The following is a 23086-nucleotide window of genomic DNA, read 5'->3' on the forward strand; positions in this document are numbered from 1 at the left end:
TCTGCTGGTTTACAAAGCGGCGCTCGACAGAGAGTTTCCCATATTGTCAATATCACAAATGTACTAGGCTCACCTGTAGTGCCCTTCTACAGAACTAGAAGTATAACAGGCCCGATATTTGTATGTGCCAACCGTGCACCCACGGCGCTTCACAGCTAACTCCCAGCTCAGACGCTTTGCATGGATCCAAAACAATATTCTCCTGCTTTTACTGCGGGGAACAAAATAGCAAGATCGACACCAGATTCTCTTCTCCGAGTGGCAGCAACAACTTTAGTGACAATGTTTATGCCTGCCTACGATAATTTGTTGGAGAAATTAGTTTCCTGGCAAGTGAGCAGGTGCATATCTCTTGCGGGATAGAAATAGGTGCATCATTGGCCAGTACCTGTATTTCTCTTTCACCTGCAGTCTCATCTTGAGGGCAGGTTGGGTGAGGCGGCCCTCCTGTGCCCTCCCTTGAATACGTGTGTGATAATATATGGCACGCGGGAGTGGAAAGTATAAACAAAAATTGGAGGCTTATCAAGGTTAAGTCCAGTGGATGCTTCGCATCCACTGGGCTTAACCTTAGCGTATCCTTAGCGTTTGGAGGCATCTTGACCGCATACACGCCCGGCGCAAAGACGCTGGCGCGGTTGCCGGCACAGAGACTGACGCGACGGCGTGCGCGCGCCGCTTCATCCCTGGCGTGACGTCACATACCACGTGATGCAGCGATGGTGGCGCCGCCGCCGCGTCGTGCGCGATGGCGCGAACCGAAGCGTGGAGGCCTCCGCCGGGCGACGTCCGACGGCGCGATATGAGGCCCCATCTGCAGCCGGTCTGACGTCATCACGTGAAGTCACATCATGTGATCTCACTTCAGGGTCAATGGTGGCCACCGCCGGGAGGCGACCGACGGCGCGATATGAGGCCCCATCTGCAGCCGGTGTGACGTCATCACGTGACGTCATGTCACGTGACCTACTTGAAGGTCACTTGAAGGTCAGTGGTGGCCACCGCCGGGAGGTGACCGACGGCGCGATATGAGGCCCCATCTGCAGCCGGTGTGACGTCATCACGTGACGTCATGTCACGTGACCTACTTGAAGGTCACTTGAAGGTCAGTGGTGGCCACCGCCGGGAGGTGACCGACGGCGCGATATGAGGCCCCATCTGCAGTCTGTGTGACGTCATCACGTGACCCCACTTCAGGGTCAATGGTGGCCACCGCCGGGCGTCGCGCGAAGGCCCGAAACCTACGTTAATATGCTTCGCAAAATATGAAGGCAGTGCGCCGTGCGGGGGCGAAGAGGACACCGACTCTTCGCAAATATCCGTGAGAGAACCATCATCATCATCGACGCCGATTTGGGAGCGTCGACAGTGGCGCCTCGAAAAGCGTGGCGCAAGGGTGTGGCCCGTGGCGTGAGCAGTGCGCGAGGTTCGGCGTTCGACGGAAAAGCGCTTCCTCGCTGGGCGTGTGGCCCATAGGAGCTATCACCGCCCGCGCCACTACGCCACACCCGAGTCAACGCTGTCACCCGCTGAGAGGTTACCTCACCCTGCTCTTCCGCTGGGCAACTGGTCCAGGAGGGCTGGCGGTCCTGAACCGGGGCGATCGAGCGTACAGGTGAGCGGCCACAGGCCTACCCCGCCAGCTGTGGACGCGACCTGGTGACTGCGGCCATGGGCTCCTGAGAGCGCAAACCCTACCGGAGAGAAACTGGGCACGCGGAGGCTCCAGTATATCGATTGTTGCGCAGGGCCACCCGAGCCCCGCGAGGCGGTCCGGTCCTGCTGTCCGACCGTGCTGTCGACCCTGTTGTCCGACCCTGTTGTCCGACCCTGTTGTCCGACCGTGCTGTCTAACCCGGCTGTCCGACCCGGCCGTCCGACACTGCTGTCCGACCTCACTGGCCGACATCGGTTCCATGAGGTCTCCGACACGGCGACACATGCTTCCGCCTGAACTGTAGGCCATGATAATTTACCGATACATACATGTAGCTGCATGTCATCTATGATGCATTTTGGGGAACTGTCGCGTGTGTGTGCCGTTCTATTTGTTATGTGCGTCAATACAAGTCTGATGTGTGTTTGTGCTTCGGCGCGCTGCTTCTGCCTCTTTGAGTGTTCCTGCACCCAATAACATCACAAACTGGCGAGCCTGCCAGGATTCATTCGCAAATACAGTAAAAGAGGGCAGTTTCGCTTGAGCGCAGATACACATCAGTAGATGGCACCATGGATTTAGAGAAAATCAGGGCTATAGGACTCCAAATAGGATTGTCAGGCGCAGAACTTCGCAGATGGATTGAGGCCGAACAGGCAAAACAAAGGGACGAGAGAGCTGCGGAGCGAGTGGCAACCAAGAAAGCTACTGAGTTAGCACGCTTAGCTGACGAGAGGCAGCGTGAGATCCTCCAGCTAAAGCTGTAGCTTCAGGAAGGAGCTCGGAATGTGCCGGAAGCGGCTTCTGAAATTTTGACTGCGCCCAGCACCTCCTCATCATCCCTCAATCCACAGAGGTTACTTCCTTTGTTCGACGAGAAACGCGATGACTTACACGCGTATTTACAGCGATTTGAGCACGTAGCGACAGGGCAGGACTGGCCACAAGAAAAATGGGCTCTTGCTGTGAACATGTGTCTAACAGGTGAAGCGTTAACTGTGATCGGTCGGATGACTGCCTCTGATTCATTAGATGACCCGAAGGTAAAGAAAGCTTTGCTACAGAGGTTCCAATTCACGGCTCAAGGCTACCAAGAGAAGCAAGAGCAGTAGAGGGCAAAACTAGAAGACAGTTAGCAGCAAGAATTTCGGCCTATTTTGATCATTGGATTGAGATGGCTAACGTGCCTAAAACATATGAAGGTCTACGAGATCACATGATCTCTGAACAGTTTCTGCGCTGTTGTGAGCCAAAGCTAGTCATTTTCTTGAGGGAGCGAGAGTGCAAATCCCTTGACGAACTTGCTAGCTTGATGGATCGCTTTCTTGAAGCGCAGAACTGGACAAACCTAAGAAAAGGTCCCGATAACACAAAGGATTCTGGTGGGAAAAACATTGGAGCTCCCAGGAAAGCGCAACTTATGTGTACCCTCTGTCACCGGTTTGGACATTTGGCTCCTGACTGCCGTACCCCACTTAAGCATATGTTGAAGTGTGAGTTGTGCGACAGAACGGGACATACAGCTGAAAATTGCTGAACTCGGTACGGGGACAACAAACCGAGTTCTTCGTGTGCACTCACCGAAGCTCAACCAGTTCGGACTCGTCCAGTGAAAGAATCAAAGCGTCCAGGAAAGAAGACTCGCCGATCAAGTGACAGCGACGACAGGAACCCTGGGACTGCGGTAACTTTCCTTATCGACGGGATGCAGGTGGTTGCCACTGCTAGGAAGAAGTGTTCGTGTATTACGAGACACCGGTTGTAGTACCGCAATTGTCAGACGAGAACTCGTTCCAGAGGTGTATATGACGGGAAGAATGAGCAACGTTGTTCTTCTGGGCGGCTCAACAAGTTACCAGCCTGAAGCTGTCATACAAGTGAACACGCCGTATTTTGCAGTCAAGTTAACAGTGGCATGTATGGATGAGCCCCTCTACGACCTTGTTCTGAGAAATCTTCCAGGTGTCAGAGGACCATACGATCCGGACTCTGACTGGAAGCCCCCCGCTGCTCCCAACGAGGAATCATTGTCGATGGAAATGAAGCTGACCCTAGGAAGCCTCAGCATGTATCAAGCGTGGCTAAAAAAACTGAAGAACAAGAACAAGGCAAGATTCTTCCCTTGTGCGTTCCAACAATTGTCTTTCGTGACGTAACGAAAGGACAACTCATTGAAGAACAACGGAAAGACCCGACGCTGAAAGATATTTTTGCGAAAGTAAGCAAGTCGTTTAACTTGGGAAAGGGTCACAGCTACGAATTCGTCGAAGAAAAAGGATTGTTGTATCGCCTTTACCACCGGGCCACTGGCAGAACCTTTAAGCAGGTGGTCATACCAAAAATATTTAGACATGGCATATTAGAAGTGGCACATGAAAACATCATGGCAGGACATAAAGGTATCAGAAGAACAACCGATCGTATCATACAAGAATATTATTGGCCAGATGTACACAGAGACGTAAAACGCTTTGTGAAGTCATGCGACAAGTGCAAAAGACAACCCCTAAAGGGAAAGTACAGGCCGCTCTGCTTCCTCGTCAGTGTGTGTTTGTGTGGACGTGCAAGAATACAAGTTTGTTCGGTCCTGAAGTTTTAGAAGCGCCGACACAAAGCCTGCCGAAGTCGAAAAAGCGCCGGTGACCAGGCCAGCGAAAAAAAGCCCACCAAGGAGCCCCCCAAGCACGTCAACAACAGAGTGTTGCGTAGGAGTCTCCTTTTGCAGGAGTATTCTTTAACTGTTAACTACATAAAAGGTTGTGTCAATGTCGGAGCTGACTACTTGAGTCGAGTCGCGCGTAATCACCTGTTCATATATCAAAATGTGATTAGACAATGCGACCACTCAAGTGCTTAGTGTTTATTTAAAACCGAACAGACTTGTGTGTTAGTACTTTAACTGAACGCAACACCCTGTAAATAATGTGTCGTATGCTCATATGAACAATTAGACAAACGTACATCACAATTTTCCTTTATCTTTTTTTTTCATCCCGCGTCCTTGTGTTAGAATAGTGAGCTTTCTTGAGAAGGGGGGTATTGTGATAATATATGGTACGCAGGAGTGAAAAGTATAAACATATGAAAGCAGTGTGCCGTGCGGTGGCGAAGAGGACACCGATTCTTTGCAAATACCCGTGAGAGAGCCATCATCATCATCGCCGCCGATTTGGGAGCGTCGACAGTGGCACCTCGAACAGCGTGGCGCGAGTGGGTGTGGCCCGTGGCGTGAGCAGTGCGCGAAGTTTGGCGTTCGACGGAAAAGAGCATCCTCGCTGGGCGTCTCGCCCATAGGAACTACCGCCGCCCGCGCCATTACGCCACACCCGAGTTAACGCTGTCACCCGCTGAGAGGTTACCTCGCCCTGCTCTTCCGCTGGGCAACTGGTCCAGGAGGGCTGGCGGTCCTGAACCCGGGCGATCGAGCGTTCGGGTGAGCGGCCGCAGGGCTACCCCACCAGCTGTGGACGCGACCCGGTGACTGCGGCCGTAGGCTCCCGAGCGCAAACCCCGCCGGAGGGAAACGGAGCACGCGGAGGCTCCAGTATATCGACTGTTGTGCAGGGCCACCTGAGCCACGCGAGGAAGTCCGACCCTGCTGTCCAAATTTTTGTCCGACCCTGTTGTCCAACCGTGCTGTCCGACCATGCTGTCCGACCCCGCTGGCCGACATCGGTTCCACGAGGTTTCCGACACGGCAACACGCGCTTCCGCCTGAACTGTAGGCCATGATAATTGACCGATACATATATATAGTTGCATGTCATCTATGATGTATTTTGGGGAACTGTCGCGCGTGTGTGCCGTTCTATTTGTTATGTGCGTCAATACAAGTCTGATGTGTGTTTGTGCTTCTGCGCGCTGCTTCTGCCTCTTTCTGGAGTGATCCTGCACCCAATGACATCACAACATGCTTGATACTAGTGACATTTTCCCGAAATAGCTTGTGCAAGAAGAGAACACTCCGGCCTTGAATAAAGTGGGCGAGAATGGCAGAGAAATGGGCTAAAAAAATCAAATACAGTGATTTTAGAGTCAGTGAACTTGTTATAGATGAATCTATGTGCTGCTGAAAAAGGGACATGCAATTTGTGCCTATGAAGTAATTAGCTCAGTGGTGTGAGACGTCGTTAAAGGGTCACTAGAGGGAAAAATTACGTCAAGCTAAAGTGATAGATTAAAGCTCCAGAGTGTCTATGGCTTCAATATTATATTGAACAGATCTTTAGGAATCAAATAAATGCAGGACATGATTAGAGACTCCACCAGAACATTCAAGTACTAGCCTGATGATGTAGTGACTCATTATAATTCTGTCACTATACTCAACTACTCCTAATAAAAAGATCATTGCATTGTATTATAATATGGAAGAAAATGATACTTGTCTACCTCTATTTGACTCTTAGAGAAAAATAACTTTTTGACGTTACCTTTGACAATGACACGAGATGTTGAATAATGTAGTTTTCGCTGGACTATATGCGCACTTTCACGTTTCAGTAGTAGTTTGGTTATTCCATATTCCTGGGTTGGTTTTGCTGGCTCATGAGACACACAAAAAATGCAAGTAGCAGAGGATGGGACCCACTGCGAAAAGCGTCAAAGTTCATGCTCATGATTCAGCTTGTGCTTTCCCTTCCTCTCTTGCATTGTCGGCAGTCTTAGCCCGGCTTCTGGCTCTGCTCTTGTGTTTTGCATAAGAAACCGTAGCGCTGGCTGTCGGGTACCATTTTACTCACCGGTAGCAGCAAATGGTGGTGACTGCGCATGCAACGTCACAACTGCCCGCTCGGGGGGGGGGGGGGGGGCAGGCAATTTGAAATGCGCTAGAGCATGCGGACCTTCCAGACGCAACTTCCTCTTAAAGAATCTTTTCTTGACCCAAAATAAATGCTATGAGGTCTCTGGAATGGTACTTTAACAGTTCACATTGATTAATTATTCACCTTTTGTCTCGCTTTAAGGAAGTGTAAAATGGACAAGAGTCATGCAATGCTGCAGTGAGTCAGAGGGTGACACTTGCGACTAATAAGAGGGGGGACCCAAAAGTAACCAGAATCGTTCTCTTGCGCAATGTACTTGTAGTACGAGGTTTCGCCACTAGGACAATGTGGGAGGGCTTCTCCTGAGTTAGTATGCCAAGTGGCATTACTGACAACGACGCATATAGTTTTTCTGACAGTTCTGTGTGCATGTCTATAGTGTACTCGTGACAATAAGAAATGGCAGATTTTCATGAACGACGTGCGGCTGTGAAGTTTTGCTTTTTACTCGGTGAGAACGCAGCAGAAACTATTGTGATGATGCAAACAGCTCACAAAGAACAAGCTCTCAGTAAAATACAAGTGTACGAGTGGTTTGTTCAGTTTAAAAGGGAGGAAATGAGCATTGAAGATCAGCCCTGTTACAGTCGTTCTTCGAGTGCGCGAACCGAGGGCAACATCGCCAAAATCCATGATCTCATCAAGGAAGATCACCGCAGAGCAATCAACCAACTCAGACTAACCTGGGTTATCTAGGAGCTCTGTTCAGCACATCTTGCACAACGATTTGGGATTGTGACGAGCGACTGCTAAGTTTGTACCCCGACTTCTTACTAAAGAGCAAAGGGATCATCCTGTGGAAGCATGCCATTGTTACGGTTGGCATGTAACACCCCGGGAAAAAAAGGACGCTTGAAGGACGCAGCTCAACTGGAACGAAGGATGAATTCCTAATTTGACATGGTTGTCTCGAGTGGATGACCGGTCTGGAAGGTGCCCCGCAGTGCTTACAGGCCCCTTCGTGAGTGTACATGCCTAAGCGTAACGAAGAATGGATGTCTAATTGCTACAGTTGTCTTGAGGGATTGCCATTCTCGCTGACACCCCGCAGTGTTCACAGGCCTCTTTGTGTGTGTGTGCGGGAGAACCTTTTTCACAAACTGTGCGACTCAGAGAGAGACCCTTTCCACGAACTGCCACGCTCTACAGGAGAAATTCCGTGAACCAACATCGCCTAGAAGAAAGGATCAAGCCACCTGCGGAGGCGAGCCTGTACAGGCTCACTAAAAGTGACAGCAGCTGCAAAGCCACGACGAGGACTTACGTCACCTGCTGAGTGCCACCAGCGGAGGCGAGCCCGTACTGGCTCCCCGAAAGTGGGAGCCACCCATCCATAACTAGATGCAGTGCCTGTCACGTGACGTTGACGTGAGCGAGATCCTGCCTACGATTTTAGTGGGCCTACTTAAGGGGCCCCGCAATGTACTTTTATACTTCATTCGCTTCTTATCTTTCACCAACCGTTAGATAAACCGTCCAAGTTTAGCACTAGAAATCGCCTCGTCCCTGCCTGATCGCCATGATCTACCGGACACCTGCAGCCTGCCGACAACGCCCCGCTACCCAATAGTCACGCCAGTCAGGCTTCGAGAAACATGCGTCGTAACAACTGATCGGCAGCGGTGGGATACGCTAACCTGGAGAACGCAACTGGCTGGCAGCGATTGGGTATGCTACCCTGGAGACCCCAGCTTTGGACGACATCTAAGTGATCGTCTCCTCTTCGTCCTGGTGACAACGTTCAGAAGGAAGGTGTCAGGATTCATGACTGCATATGGTGAGTGCACGGCTTTTCTTCACGAAGATATTACTTGGCTTCAAGTATTTTGGGGGGAAGTACAGAGCAGTGATTTTTCTTTAACCATTGACAGAAGTTTTGAGTACGTAGAGGTAGTTATAGAACGAAGAGTCAGCAGCACTAAGGGCGGCCATGAACTTGAAGGCACTAAAGAAGCCGGAATTGTTGAGCTTGACCAGAGATTTGGGCCTCCAAACTGCCAAATCAAAAAGAAAGCCGGAGATTATTGAGGCGATCGAAGCGACCAGGGCAGACGACGAACTGAAGGAATGCCTAGAGAGCATTGCGCATAAGGAGGAAGAGCGTAAGCACTTAGAAGATAAAGAAGAGCACGAGCGGGTTGCATGTGCAATGAAGGGCAATGAAGCTCTTAAGGAGATGAATAAATACAGACCCGACAAGCCAAAGCGATGGTCAAAGTTGAGTCAGTATAGCTCGAAGGAAAGGTCAGATTCGGTGAGAAATAGTGACGAGGACAGCGAGGGAGAGAAGGAACCACCCGAACGGAGGGCAGAAAGGCAAAAGAAAAAAGCTTTCGAGGCAAAGAAACCAGCAGTTTGCTACAACTGCCAGCAAACGGGGCATACCTCCGTGGGGTGCAGAAATTCCACACTAGAGTTGATGTCACTAAGTAGTAACGTGGAAAATCTTAACTTGCTAGAACCATACATTCGTGACCTTATGGTAAATGGCAAACTGTCTCGGATGCTTCGCGACTCGGCAGCCAAAATGGACGTGGTGCAACTGTCGTACGTGGAGGAAGGCCAGTTCATGGGAGAATGTGTTTGGATAACGCAAGTCGTAGAAACCTCCAGTGTTTGTTTCCCTGTGGCAAAGATTCGCATCGAAAGCCCTTTTGGAATGCTGGACACTGAAGCCACCGTCTCGGCACATCTCCCACTGCAGTATCCATATTTGTTTTATAACAAATCTGAGGATTTGCTGCGACGCAGGGAAATGAGGGTTGGTGAAGGAATAGTGCAATCCCTAACTCGTTCCGAGCCAAGGGAACTCGCAGCGAAGGCAGCGTACAAATGTCCAGTAGTGGAGGAAACAGGTCTGACAGAGGATTCGTCAACCAGCACCAAGACAGGACAGCCCTATAGGGGATATTGCGGAAAGTACACTAGCTAATGAAGAGGTCAGGAAGGCACTGCAGCCTGACATGTCTCGAGAGGCAGAATGCAGGAGAAAGTTATTGAATGTAAGCCCTGCCACAATGGTTGCTGAGCAGGAAATGCGCAAGGCCCAAAGCAATGCTAAGCATTACTATGACAGGATAAATCGGATGCAACGCTTTGAAGTTGGGGAAACGGTAATGATCCTGAAACCCTCATTGGAAAACAAACTACAGGTTCAGTGGGAAGGACCGGTTGACATAAGAAATTATCTGAAACAAACTACGTAATCATAGTACCGGGAAAACGAAGGAAACTACAAAGTGTAACACAGCAATCTACTTAAACCGCACCGGCAGAGCGAAGCCATTGGGAACATGTCCCTTAACCAACCTGAGGAGATGCCTGTTCACTTTCCGGAGTTAACATCAATAACGAGGACAAAAGACTTTCACGAGATCATTGACAAGCTAGTGGAGCAGGCGGATTTGAATCCTAATCTAAGGGCCGAACTGAGGGAACTCGTGTTTGAATTTAAAGACATATTTTCGGACACACGAGGCAGGGCCACTGCGATCATTCACGATATCAAGTTAACCTTATCGGACCCACTTCGTTCGAAAGCTTATCGCGTTTCACCTCGTCAACGTCAAGTCATGGCCACTGAAATAAACAAGGTGTTAGAGCTAGGTGTAATCGAGCCAGGAGAGAGGGATTATACCTCACCTCTTTTCTTGGTTGAGGTGCCAGGAAAGGAGCTGCGACCGTATATCGAGCACCGCAGGCTCAACTTAATCACGAAGGACCAGACCTACCCAATACCGCATCTCGAGGAAAAGCTTGAGGAAGTGAGCAGTGCTAATTTCATCTCTACGCTCGATTTAGTCAGAGGGTACTGGCAGGGTCCGTTGACAGAGAGAGCAAGCAGGCTTGCGGCGTTTATTTCACCGATGGAAACCTTTCCACCGAAAGTCCTGAGCTTTGCATTGAAGAATGCTCCCTATCGTTTCTCTAGCCTTATGGACCAGGTGTTACGAGGAATGGAGGACTTTACACTTCCATATCTCGATGACACAGCAATCGTTTCTTCGTCATGGGCGGACAATATGCAACACTTGCGAACCGTGCTGTGTCGTCTATGAGAGGCCAACTTAACTGTCAAGGCTCCCAAATGCCAATAGGGCGTGCGGAGGTGGCTCATGTAGGTCATGTAATAGGGCAAGGCCATAGTCGGCCTTCCGAGGTTACTGACTACTGACTACACTACTGACTGACTACAATAGACAACTTCCCGCAACCACGCACCAAACGGGACATCAGGTCATTCTTTGGCTTGGCGGGTTATTACCAAAGGTATATCCTGCGTTATTCTGAGATTGCAAGTTCTTTAACAGATGCTCAGAAAAACAGAGCCACAAACGGTTAAGTGGGATGATGAAAAAGAAAAGGCCTTTAGTATGCTAACGAGTCAGACAGTGTTGAACGCAGCCAACTACTCTAAGCCATTCATTCTTTAGTGTGATGCCAGCGACAGAGGTATGGGGGTGGTGCTTTGTCAAAAGAGAGATGACGGAAACGGACACCATGTACTTTACGCCAGTAGAAAGTTTTCAGTTCATGAGGAAGCATACAAGGGCATCAGAAAACGAATGTACCTGCGTAGTATGGGCGGTGCAGAAGCTAGCATACTATATCGCTGGTTCAAGGTTCACCACAGACTGACCACTGTCCCCTCACATGGCTGCAGTCCGTGCCTACGAAAAATGGTCGTCTTTTGCGCAGGAGATTGGCTCTTCAACAGCACACCTTCGATATTCGCTACAAGAAGGGTAAGCTTAACGGCAATGCTGGCGGTCCAAGTCGTTGCCTCTAGAGTAACGAAAGCCTCATGCTCACTCGGGTTTTTGTAGCGTTTTTACGTTGGTATTTTTCATACATTATTTCTATTATTGTAAAGTTGTAGTTGATTGTTAACTGATTTTAGTAACCACGTTTTAACGCTTTCAAGTAATGGCTGTTTTTAGTGTTCGGGGGGGGGGGGGGTGAGGGCGCGAGAAAGGAATAGGAAAGCAGTAGCGGGTTTTCTTTTTCTTTTTTTGTAAAGCCTGGTGTATCTTGGGGGAGGGTGGATAGGCCTTGTGCTCGCTGCTGTGTGGTTGTGGGTCCGGCACAGTTCTGGGGTAATTGCTTGCTCAAACATGCGATGAAAAGTTGCAAGACCTGTTTGCAAGTTCCGTTTCACCGGACCGAGCCAGGGAGAAAACACACAAGAACACGACGAGGACTGATAATCACCTCCCAGGAATCTACCAGCTACGAACTAACGGTTTGTCACCCCTGAGGGAAATTGTGCTGCTGAAACGCCGATCCCTCGCACAGTGGCTGCTGGCCCCTACGCGTTGGGATCTTCCTCCCCCGCTGGGGATGCTGTTACGGTCGGCAAGTAACACCCCGGAGAAGAAAGGATGCTCGAAGGACCCTGCTCAACCGGAACGAAGGATGGATTCCTAATTTGCCATGGTTGTCTCATGTGGATGACCGGTCTTGCAGGTGCCCCGCAGTGCTTACAGGCCCCTTCGTGTGAGTAGATGCCTATGCAGAACTAAGGATGGATGCCTAATTTGCTATGGTTGTCTCGAGGGGTTGCCGTTCTCGCTGGCACCCCGCAGTGTTCACTATTGTGTGTGTGCAGGAGAACCCTTTTCACAAACTGTGCGACTCAAAGAGGGACCCTTTTCATGAACTGTCAAGCTCTACAGAACTTCTACAAACCAGTGTTGCCTAGAAGAAAGGATCAAGCCCTCTGTGGAGGCGGGCCCGTACAGGCTCAACGAAAGTGGGAGTAGCCCATCCACAACCAGACGCAGTGCCTGTCACATGACATTGACGTGAGCAAGATGCCGCCTACGATTTTAGTGGGCCTATTTAAGGGGCCCCGCAATGTACTTTTACACTTCATTCTCTTCTGCTTATCTTTCACCAACCATTGAATAAACCGTGCAAGTTTCGCACTAAAAATCGTCTCGTCCCTGCCTGATCGCCATGGTCTTCCAGACGCCTGCAGCCTGCTGACACCGCGCTACCCAATACTAACCCCAGTCGGGCTTTCAGAAACAGGCGTCGCAACAATTGATCGGCGGAAGTGGCATGCGCTACCCTGGAGAACGCAACACCATGCAACGAACGATGCAGTCACAAGACGATCCAGAGTTTTAAAAAAGAATCATCACAGGGGACGAGCCATGGTGCTACGGGTACGACTCCGAAAGTAACCAAGTGACAAGCCAACGGAACTCACCTGGCTAACCTCGTCCAAAAAAAGCGTGTCAGGTTAAATCGAATTTCAAGATGGTGCTGATCTGTTTTGTTGACATCAAAGGGACCGTACACTCAGAATTCGTCCCTCAAAACCAAACCACCCACCGACAGTTCTATTTGAAGGTGTTGAAATGGCTGCGTAGAAGTGTATTGCGAAAATTTCCGGCCTTGTAGAATTTCGGCGAGTGGTTCCTGCATTGTGACAATGTTCCCACGCACATGGCTGTGTTTGGCGATTTTCGGCCTCAGTGCAGATGACTACTTTGACCCATGCGCCCTATTCGCCAGATTTGGCTTCTGCGGTCTTCTCCATGTTCGGTCGCATGAAGAGGGACTTGAAAGGCAAGCGTTTTGCCGATGTTGATGAAGTCAAAACTAAATGTCAAGACTGCGCTTGTAAATATAGAAGAGGCCGAATTTGCAAGGTGCTTCCAGCAAGTGCATTAGTACTAATGGAGAGTACCTTGAGGGTGATTAAATTAAAAAAAAATGTCCATGTTTCTTATCAGGAAATTCTGGTTATCTTTGAGTCCTCCCTCATACATGCATCTATTAAGTACAACACCTTAAAATATGGCTGGTAGGTGCAGTGTCATTACATTTTTTTTTCATCATCAGCCCGTTTTATGTCTATTGAAGGACAAAGGCTCATCCTCCCAATATCTGATTAGCAGTGTCTTGTGTCGGCTGATGCCAGCCTATGCCCGCGAAATTCCCAACCTCGTCAGACCACCTAATTCTCTGCTGTCCTTGATTGCATCTGCCTTCTTTTGGCACTCATGTTTTGGTCCCACATGCCGGGTGCACGAGTAGTTGAGGACGCAGCTTGGAATCGATAGAGATCAAGATTCTCATTCTATTTGTCTAGGTGCTTAACTTCATCTTTACCGACCCATCTGTCACCTATCTAGCACACTTATCCCAGGTTATCAACTACTAGTACGGCACAGGAGATGATGTTGTACGCTGTCCTGAGGCCCAATGAGGTAAAACTATTACAATATGTTTTTATTCCAATCTTTTGATGTCAAATTTGCGTAACCGCAAGATGCAAGCATTGGGCGGTGACCCACAGGGTTATCTGAACAGACCAATCTAACCCTCTCCGCACTTTTGTTTGCTTTAAAAACAAATAGCATTGCCTATAGTGAGCGGCTTGTCTTATTCAATTGGCTGACAAGATGCGAGGAGCACGCTCAAGTGAAGAGGGATTCGATGGGGACGAGCCTGTGCACTGAAAATCGATAACCGGATAAAGAGGGTGGTGCCGGCGTCTGCGATTGGTGCGCTTTCTCTTACTAGGCTTGACGTGGCTGGTCGAAAATCGCGGCGGCGTGCAAAGGAAGGTTAAGAGTGCCACTAAAACGAATCCTCAGCAAAGAAGAGTTGGCAGAGCGAGGTCGTAAATGTGCCGAAAGTGCTTGCAAACATTACATAGTCATGCAAAAATGTTCATTCTACGCAAATAAACCCATGCTTTACAACAGGCGTGAGTGGCCGGCACCTGAGCAATCTGCGGCAGCCATCTTTTATTCCTTTCGGAACGGGCAGCCTGCGGCTATTCAGAAAATATTCAGTTTTGTTCGGCATATTAACGCATCATTACCGCGTACACGTCACTTTGACGCAGTGAGTTTTCGCAGTCTTGTGACGTCACGCGGCAGGCAGGTGAAGTGGGTGCAGCCTAGGGTTAATGGCTAAAAGGCGTCGAATCAGAAATAATTTTTTTTTCCGGTTCAATGATGCATAATCAGTGTGTACGCATCATATCAGATAGGGAGCTATCGCAGTTTTCGTGACGTCACGTGACAGACAGGCGAAGTGAGGGTGGTTCAAAACAGTTTTTGACCAATAGCGGAGGGCTGATTGCAGCATTGGAATAGAAAATTTTGGAATACCTTTATGGTATAGCGCCCCTGTTCACCTTAAGCACCAACCACAGTGACATACAGATCGCTCTTCGTACTGTTACAGCATATGTACATGCAGAAAAAAATAAAGAGACAGGACAGAGTGCAGTAAAGCCCCTCAATAAAATAAAGGTAGCGCCGTCTCCCCTCTCCTCCTCCTGCACCGGCGTTCACTCTCTCCTGTCGACTGTGGCTTTCCCCTATGTGGTACTGCACTAGCAGATGCTCGTCGAATCAAACGCTGTTGCCACGTACTGCTCGCGCTTTGGAGGCCGTATTTTGGTCGGAGTTTCTCTACCTTATATTATGACTGGCTGCCAGAAGATCGAGAGGACACCTGAATGCTGTTGCGTATGATTTTCTCTGCTAGTAGTGATGAGACAATGAGCTACGCCATGTGCTAGCTCAGCGTTGGTTGATTTACCGCTGTCGCCTCTGTGCTTAAGTCCCTCATCGGACAGCAGCCAACGTGCACAGCGGGCCTGTAACATCATGACTAGGTTGCGAGAGCAAATGATCGACCAGCAGTATATATGTAGTCGTCCTACAGTTTTCACCCACTAGTGAGCTACCAATGAATCGGCAGAAGCCAGGCTTTCCTTGCTTGCAGGGCACCTTGCACAACTCCACTCATATATTTTTTTTGTGGACTTGAGAAGCGCGGCAGCAGTTATCTCACAGGTGTGTGCAAGGCTGCTACTGTGCATCATAACTGAGGTGACTCTGCGTGTCGGCTTGGGAAGTGCGCACCGTGATGCAATGATACCGAGCCACCACGGAGGAGGGGTACATGCAGTGGCGAACAGCGGCGGCTACGCATTTCGGCTTGGGCAGCAGCACATCATCGAAATCAGCCGCAACCGAGCCGGCGCTCTGACTGCCGTCGCACAGGGGTGGCATTGGAGGAGGAGTGAAGAAAGCAAGGCTAGTAAGTAAGTGAGTGGTCCTGATCACTTTGGACTCAGGGCAGGCATTTGTCAATTCCAGGAAGAAGCCAAAGGGAGCGGATGCACTTCGTGTCGGCTCCGTCTTTCGTAAATGGTTTTGCAGTGTTTTTGCAAAATGTATCTGTAATTTTGCACCATCATCTCAAGCAAGTAATCCTGATTCTTCCGATATGCGTCTTCAAGGTGGAAACTGTGTTTTCACCGCTTTATTGGACTATTAGCGCCGAGCCGCTGCGCCGCCGAGCTAAGCTTACTGCTAAGCTTAGTGCTCCGGCCGCTACGTGAGCCACGGTTACGGCTGTGCATCGACTTTCTTTAAGCCGCCATGGAAGTTCAAGTTGAAGGAACTGATATCCCACCCACTGAGATTGCTGAAGAAGCTGGATGGTGCACTATTGGCCGGCACAAACGACTTTCTCCTGGGGGCAAGCGCGCTAACCCAAACAATGCATCAGCCTCCTGGCGTTGGAGGTACGAACAAGGCGCAGCGAGGCCCACGCACTCACAAGCAGCGAGTTTTGAAGGCAGGGAAAATGCCCACCCTTCTATGTGATCACCACAAAGTTCTTATCTGGCCACGGGGTGGCTTGAACGCTGCAACAGTCGGGGTCATCCGCCTTTTTTTGACCCTATGTAAGGCAGCAAGCGTACCTCCACAAGACGCCACGGAAGACCTTGTCTGCCCAAATATTCAGCAAAACATCATTGTTGTGAGTACCCCTCACTCTCCTAATGCAGAATGGTACCGCCGACTCGACAGCTTTGAGGTCGACGGGCATCAGTTTGAGATTCGGGCTTATGAAACTGCGCCCGACTATACAGTCAATGGAGTCGTCCGAGGCATTCCTCTCGTAGAAGACGCCAAGGCCAGTCACCTCAATATTGTGAACATGAGGAACCCGAATGCCTTAGCGACCAAAAGACTCAGCAAGACCATCTCGGTCATCATCGCCTTCGATGGTGGCCGGGTCCCAAAGTGGGTGTACTAGGAGGTGCAATGCTCAGGTGCACCTTGTACAGAAAGCAGACTGACGTGTGCCACCAGTGCGGACGCGTCGGCCGTCGCATGGACATCTGCCCGAACCCCCAAAACCGTGTGTGTAGAGGCTGCGGAGCCTCGAACCCAGACTCCAATCACACATGTACGCCAAGGTGTCACCTTTGTGGGGGAGCTATCCCACTGCGGACAAAACCTGTAAGGCTCGATTCAAGATCCCTTATCTCGTCAAAAAACAATGCGGGGACCGAGAGAGGGCAGCAGCGGAGGCCACCCTCAAGCTACAGCAGCATAACTATGATGAATACTTCCTACCTGCCCCCTGCTCTTGAGGCCGGGCGCAGTCTTGCTCGGCAGCGGGGCCTCCATCCCGCCAGCAGAGCAGGTCTCGGAGCCGAGCACGTAGCAAAACTCTCAGACCGAGCCGTGGCTGTTTGAGCTTGCGGCGTTCGAAGCAAGCCAGCCGCCAAGGCCGGAACCTACCTGACAAGGTGAGTTGGGCAGATGCGGTTAAGAGCTCACTGGGACATGGGGCTCCGGGAGCTACTGCCTCAGAACCCAGCAATAAGAGAGACCCTAGGGATGTGGCAGTAGAAGTAGTACAGCGCGAAAACGCACAGTTACGCACAGTTGTGCTGCAGTTAACTCAAGAAATTCGCGAGATTAAACAGTCGATGGCGCAGCCATCTATACCTACGCCTGCTTTAGTCCCGACTCCCGTCACGAACGGAAACGACAGTGCGGTGCCGCCCACAAGGAAACGCGGGGCGGCCAGTTATGAGTCACAACAGCTCGACAAGCTCGAATCGTCAGTAAGTGATTGGCGCAAAGCACATGTCACGATAAATGACTGGCGGAAAGAACAGGAAGTGAGGAAGCTGCTTTCTGAAATTCAAACCGGGATCCGTAACATCGGCGTTGCGGTCAATAACCTCACTGCTCGGACACGGTTGAAACCCATATAGACAAAATCGAGACTAACATAGGCCTTCGCCCAGGCATGGAAATGATGGCCACCATGGGCCCTACAGTCATTCACACTAGCCCTATCTCAGGTAACACACAAGTACAGCACCATGATGGCCAGCCCCACTAATGAGCTCGTGGTGTGGCAGTAAAATGGTTGGGGCTTCACTAAGAAGCAACCACTACTGCAACAATACGTCCGACACGTGCAACCCAAGCCCGACGTCATAATGATAAGGGAAACAGTAGGTACAGCACCAAAGCTTCCACAAACTGCGCATGCCTCGCCGATTCCCATTGATCGCGGACTCGCAATTTTAATTCGGAAAGGGATAGTAGTGCGAGAACACAGCGTACCCGGCACACATGCGAAACACATGCTTGTAGAGCTCCTTCCCAATAGGACACACGAACACATTGTATTTGTTCTCAACATATACAGTAATCCAGCTCACTCGCGGGTCGTTTCCTCCGTTTCGAGGGGCTTGCCTTGGCGGGCGCAAGCCCGTTTCTGGTGGGGGGGAGACTTTAACGCCCTGAACGAGGCCTGGGGCTATGGTCACACTACAGCCAAAGGTCGACACCTGTGGCAGGACCTGCATGATGCCGAATTAACTCTTATTACCGATCCCACAGCGCCGACCCGCACGGGCACATCAAGGACAGGCGACACGACACCAGACCTAACAGCGGTCCGAAACATCTCTGAAGCAGCGTGGTGCAATACCTTTGAAGATCTCGGTAGTGACCACATGTACATAGAAACACGAATCCCTCAGGCCGGTATACCCCCTCCTCTTAAGCTATTTAAATGGACAGACTGGGACAAGTTCCGAAAGCAGCAAGTAGAACAGAGAGGTGAAGAGAACATCTACGACATCGAGGCATGGATGGAGACGCTCAATGACGACATGAACAAGGCGACACAGACGGTCACACACTAAGTCCAGGTTGACAAGATCGGCAGCCGACTAGCCCACCTCTGGGAAGCCAAGATATCATTACACGCAAGATGGAAGAAGCAAAGGCACAACCGAAAGCTTCGTAAGAAGATCGTACACATCGCCAGCTAAAAGAACATTGGCAGACCTTAAGCGGCCAACAGTGACCAACAGTGGCGAGGCCGCGCGGCTGCTAGGATTGAAATAGTGTAATCCCTTAGAGCTTTTTTTTCCCCTCAGTGTCTGCTAAAATGTTGGTTAGTGCTGTGCTGCCAATATGGTCTGGTGCGCACTTTCCGCGCTAGCCGAGGCCTGAGCGCGCCCGCACTTCATTCTCGCATAGGCTTCGCTAGTCCCGAGCCGGACGCAATGAACGCACTACGTACCGCTTTGCAGGGCCCACGTGTTCCTTTGCTGCATTCGGCACATTCACTGAAGTGACGTGCTGTTGAGCAGTTTTAATTGCAGTGCATGCCACAATCGTAAAAATGTGCTGGTATTAACGTATTTATTTACGCCGCGTTACCAAATCATAACGAAAGTCTAGCTTGAAAAATTCCAAGGGCGCTTCATTGTGCCATCACACAGATAGTCTCTACACTTTAAGCACTTTTCTGGAGTTGGACTTTTGAAACGAAAAGCTTCACTACGCTAGTCAACACCGCGCTTCGCGCGAGCCGGCGTATGTCGGCATTGGCTCCGTTAAGCGTGTTCGGAGTCGGCGCAGGTGGCCACTGCCGCGCGCTATGCGTCGTCGTTTGACGTTCGCCGCAAGCGCGTGTTTATCGCGGAGGCCGACTATATAACCGCTTGCCAGAGAACAGGCGTGCGCATTCAACATGGAAGGAGGAGTGATACTACGGATACAGAGAGCTGTGTTTATGGCTACAGAAATCGAAAGACAATGTGCCCAACAATGATGAATAAAGAAGTCTAATAATTCTGCATAACTTATGGTGTATATCATTGATAATTAGCAATTTGCATAACTACAGAAGGCACACCTATAGCATAACCATAAGCTTACCAAAGCATATCCATAAGTGAAAGCGTAAGCATAACGTACCATAGGCTAAATCATAAAGCATAACCTTATAAGCTAAACCGTAAGCATATCCATAAGTCAAACCGTAAGCATATCCATAGGCTAAATCATAAAGCATAACCATAAGCTAAACCACAAGAATAATCATAGGCTAAATCATAAAGCACAACTATAAGCTAAACCATAAGCATCACCGAACCCTTTCGCTTCGAGATATCCAGGCTTAACCTGAGCTAAGCCCCAGCCAATTTTTTTTTGTTGTTGTTCAGGTTTCAACAATTGGTTCCTAATATCGGTCACGGGGAACTCGTGAAATGAAATTCCTCTTGATGGTCGGCCGCTTTACTTTCACAACGGCATGCAGCAGTAAACCATCGTGCATGAAGAAGCCGCGAACGCGAAAGCCGGCGCCCACGGGTCTGAGAATCACAGTGTCACTGAAATAGAATCTGGTAATCAAGATCTAGCGACACCTACAGATCACCAAGCACTCAGCTAATTGACTGTATCGCGCGCGTGCGTTTGCGTCCTTCCGTGCTCTCGCAGAAAATGCTTGCTGCCCGTGCGTGCGGCCGGCCACGGGATTGGGGTAAGTGGGGGGCACGTTGAGCACTAGCGCCCAGTGTTGCCAGGTCGGACAACCAGGCGTAGCCCAAAGCTAGAGTAACTGTAGCCCAAATGTAGCCAAACACAAAAAAGAGCTAAACAAATTTGTAGCCAAATATAGCCATTGTTCTTTCAGTTTTATCTGTATATAAATTTTTCCATCATACCACGGTAATCTCTTATTGTACAACCCGTCGTAAAAAAATGTCCGTGATGCCGCGACGGTCGACGCTCTCAACTTGCAACAGCTACATGATGCTTGCACAAAAAAAATTAAATTATGCGGTTTTACGTGCCAAAACCACTTTTTGATTATGAGGCACGCCGTAGTGGAGGACTCCGGAAATTTCGACCACCTGGGGTTCTTTAACGCGCACCTAAATCCTATACACGGGTGTTTTCGCATTTCGCCCCCATTGAAATCCGGCCGCCGTGGCGGGGATTCGATCCCGGGACCTCGTGCTCAGCAGCCCAACCCCATAGCCAATGAGCAGATACTTGCACACAGAAAACTTTTTTGTTGGCCCTGGAAACTCAAGTTCCAGCGAATCGCTCCCGAGGGAGAACCTATCGAAGTGAATCTAAAATGTAAGCACGAAAAAAAAAAAAAACTGGGACGATGCTTGAGGACAACTGGCCAGAAAGTGTTGAGATGTTGATGGAAATGAACTGATCATGATTTATGATGATAGAAATAGGCACATTGTTCGGGATTGAAGTAGGGATTATAATTTTAAGTTGGCAAAGAAAAGAAAATCTCAAAGCGCAGTAAGTGGCAAGGCCTGGCAATTAAATCTTGGTAGTTCGGATGTCTTCTATGAGATTACTGTAACTAAGTCGGCTGTTATTAATAACAAGATAATTATTTCTTAAAATTGCAGTAGCTATAATATTAGAGACTTGCGCTTTATTCTATGCTATGTAAGTCAAAAGCACACGCATGGCTACGGCAACACGCTGAACAGCGTATCACGTGTAAAATCGTCGTTTCGTTTTCAATACGATTGGTTTCGCTTTGCCTGTTTAAATACCAAAGCAGTTGGACAGGAAACAATGAAAACACGTAGCTATTACCGCAGAAGTACTTAACACTTCGGAAAACATGAATCGCAGGAACGTCGAATTGCTAGACGAAATACTTTGTCACAATTACGGCCGCACTTGTCGTCTGCCCCCCACTAATGCCGGCGTAGAATCACTATCACACTCACCTATCACCGCTTTCAGCAAACTGACAGTGAAAGACTACATCCTCACTGCAGATAAAAACATTCTGATAAAAATGTTCCACGGCGTTTTCCGCATTACCTCTACTTGATAACACACTCTGACCGGTGAACTTTCCGTTGCATTAAAAATAGGTACCATAAAAATTGGTTCTCAGCTGTTTAATATTCACATTTAAGAGTGGAACGTGATAGCACTCAAAGATCCCTGACTGCTTCTCACGCTTCCCGGCAACTGCAGCCTATGCAACCATAATGTTTACCTGCAAACGCTGGAGGAGAATCATATGCACGAAGGAGAGTTTTATGGTTCTTTTTTTTTTTCATTCCGTTCGCACGGCAGGCGCCGCCGCTGCCACGGAGGCGAGTCCCATTTGGATGGTGTTGAATGGAACCAAGGGGGGCGCGCCGCTCTTACTTGGCAGTAACCGCATGTCCTCGTTTTTTCCTGTGTCCCCTTGCCCGCTTCGCACTGCACGGCACATTCCCATGGAAAACCAACTAGCCCAAATGATCGCCCTCCTACTAAGACGTCGAGCGGCAGATGGAAAAGGGGTTTGTGTTCGAGGTTCCACGTAACAAAAATATGTTTTCTCGTATATCCAAATTACAGTTCGACGCTGCTATGTCTGTAGGTTGAGTGTAGGTCGTACTTTACGAATTTTCTAACGCGTTTTACTTTGAGAAAATCAATTATTTCAGTAATGCATATGCGCTAGCCAAAGGCCGACGTCGTTCGGGATCATTTTTCTCATACGGACAATGGCGCTGACGCCGGATTTTTTGCGACACGGGGCCCTTAACGCCATCGCATTAAAGTTCATTTCGCACGCAAAGGAAAATAGCAGTAAAAAGCTTACCGTGAGATACGCGGACTAGCTCGGAAGCTGTGCCCAGCGCGATACTTCAACGAGACGCCAGCTCGTATTCGATATTAGATACCTACTCCATACATCACAGGAGAAAGGACACCACGTGACGCTTCAGTGGCTGCCAAGTCCCTGCGGCATCACTGGAAACGAAGACGCCGATAATGCCGCTCGGGCCGCTCTTGAAGACGCACAAGAAGAGGCCATACCGCTTTCACGATCCGACGAAGCTAGCAGACTTCGAGTGCTTGTACAGGAGATCGCGCCCTCTCTACGGTGCGCACCAAACAGCCAGACCAACCGGAGCAACCGTCAATACCACCTGCCCTCTTTGATGCATCTATATATGCCAATTGGACTCGCCGAATCGCCGAAGACAGGCGACTCTGCTTTATCGCTTATGGCTAGGGGTGGCTTTCACGAAATCTTACTCATTTCGGATTGGTATGGCCGACAACGCTATCTGTAATGCCTGTCTTCGCGAGGAGACGCTGGAACACATTCTGTGCGACTGTCCTGACTATGATGTTCAGCGACACTCCCTGGCATCCGTTCTAGCGCACCTTGGCACTAGACCATTGTCCCCCAACGCGATTTTTACATGCTGCCGACAGAAGACATCGCAGGTGAAGGCGACGAAGGGACTACTTCGGTTTTTGAAAGAGACGCAGGGGCGTAGCCAGGGGGGGGGCTTATGGGGCTTCAGCCCCCCCCGAAATTTTTTCGTGCTGTCATGTGCCGCCGAACAAAACAACTCCCGGCGCCAGAAATCATGCCCCATTTTGTCTGGAATGTCCTTAATTCACGCCCGAAAAGACATTTTAGCGCGAACATTGCCAAATCGGGCTGGATTTCGGGGCAC

At 49.7% G+C, this 23086-nt stretch overlaps 2 protein-coding genes across 7 annotated transcripts in view; one reads left to right on the forward strand and one right to left on the reverse strand.

Annotated features, from left to right (window-relative positions):
* The window catches only part of LOC135920498 (uncharacterized), a 166260-nt gene that overhangs the window by 75676 nt on the left and 67498 nt on the right, over window positions 1–23086 (reverse strand). The window lies entirely within an intron of this gene.
* The window catches only part of LOC135920499 (methylthioribose-1-phosphate isomerase), a 199286-nt gene continuing 177661 nt past the window's right edge, over window positions 1462–23086 (forward strand). The window contains exons 1-2 of one of the 2 annotated variants that reach the window (XM_070528979.1): window positions 1462–1615; window positions 1749–1957. In XM_070528979.1, coding sequence (XP_070385080.1) covers window positions 1917–1957 — 41 coding nt within the window. In that variant the 5' untranslated portion in view covers window positions 1462–1615; window positions 1749–1916. Of the gene's footprint in view, window positions 1616–1748; window positions 1958–23086 lie in introns of those variants that run through there. The other variant, XM_065454777.2, reaches the window with a different exon arrangement.

This window comes from Dermacentor albipictus, unplaced genomic scaffold (genome assembly GCF_038994185.2).
Source record: "Dermacentor albipictus isolate Rhodes 1998 colony unplaced genomic scaffold, USDA_Dalb.pri_finalv2 scaffold_16, whole genome shotgun sequence".
In the NCBI taxonomy this organism is placed as follows: domain Eukaryota; kingdom Metazoa; phylum Arthropoda; class Arachnida; order Ixodida; family Ixodidae; genus Dermacentor; species Dermacentor albipictus.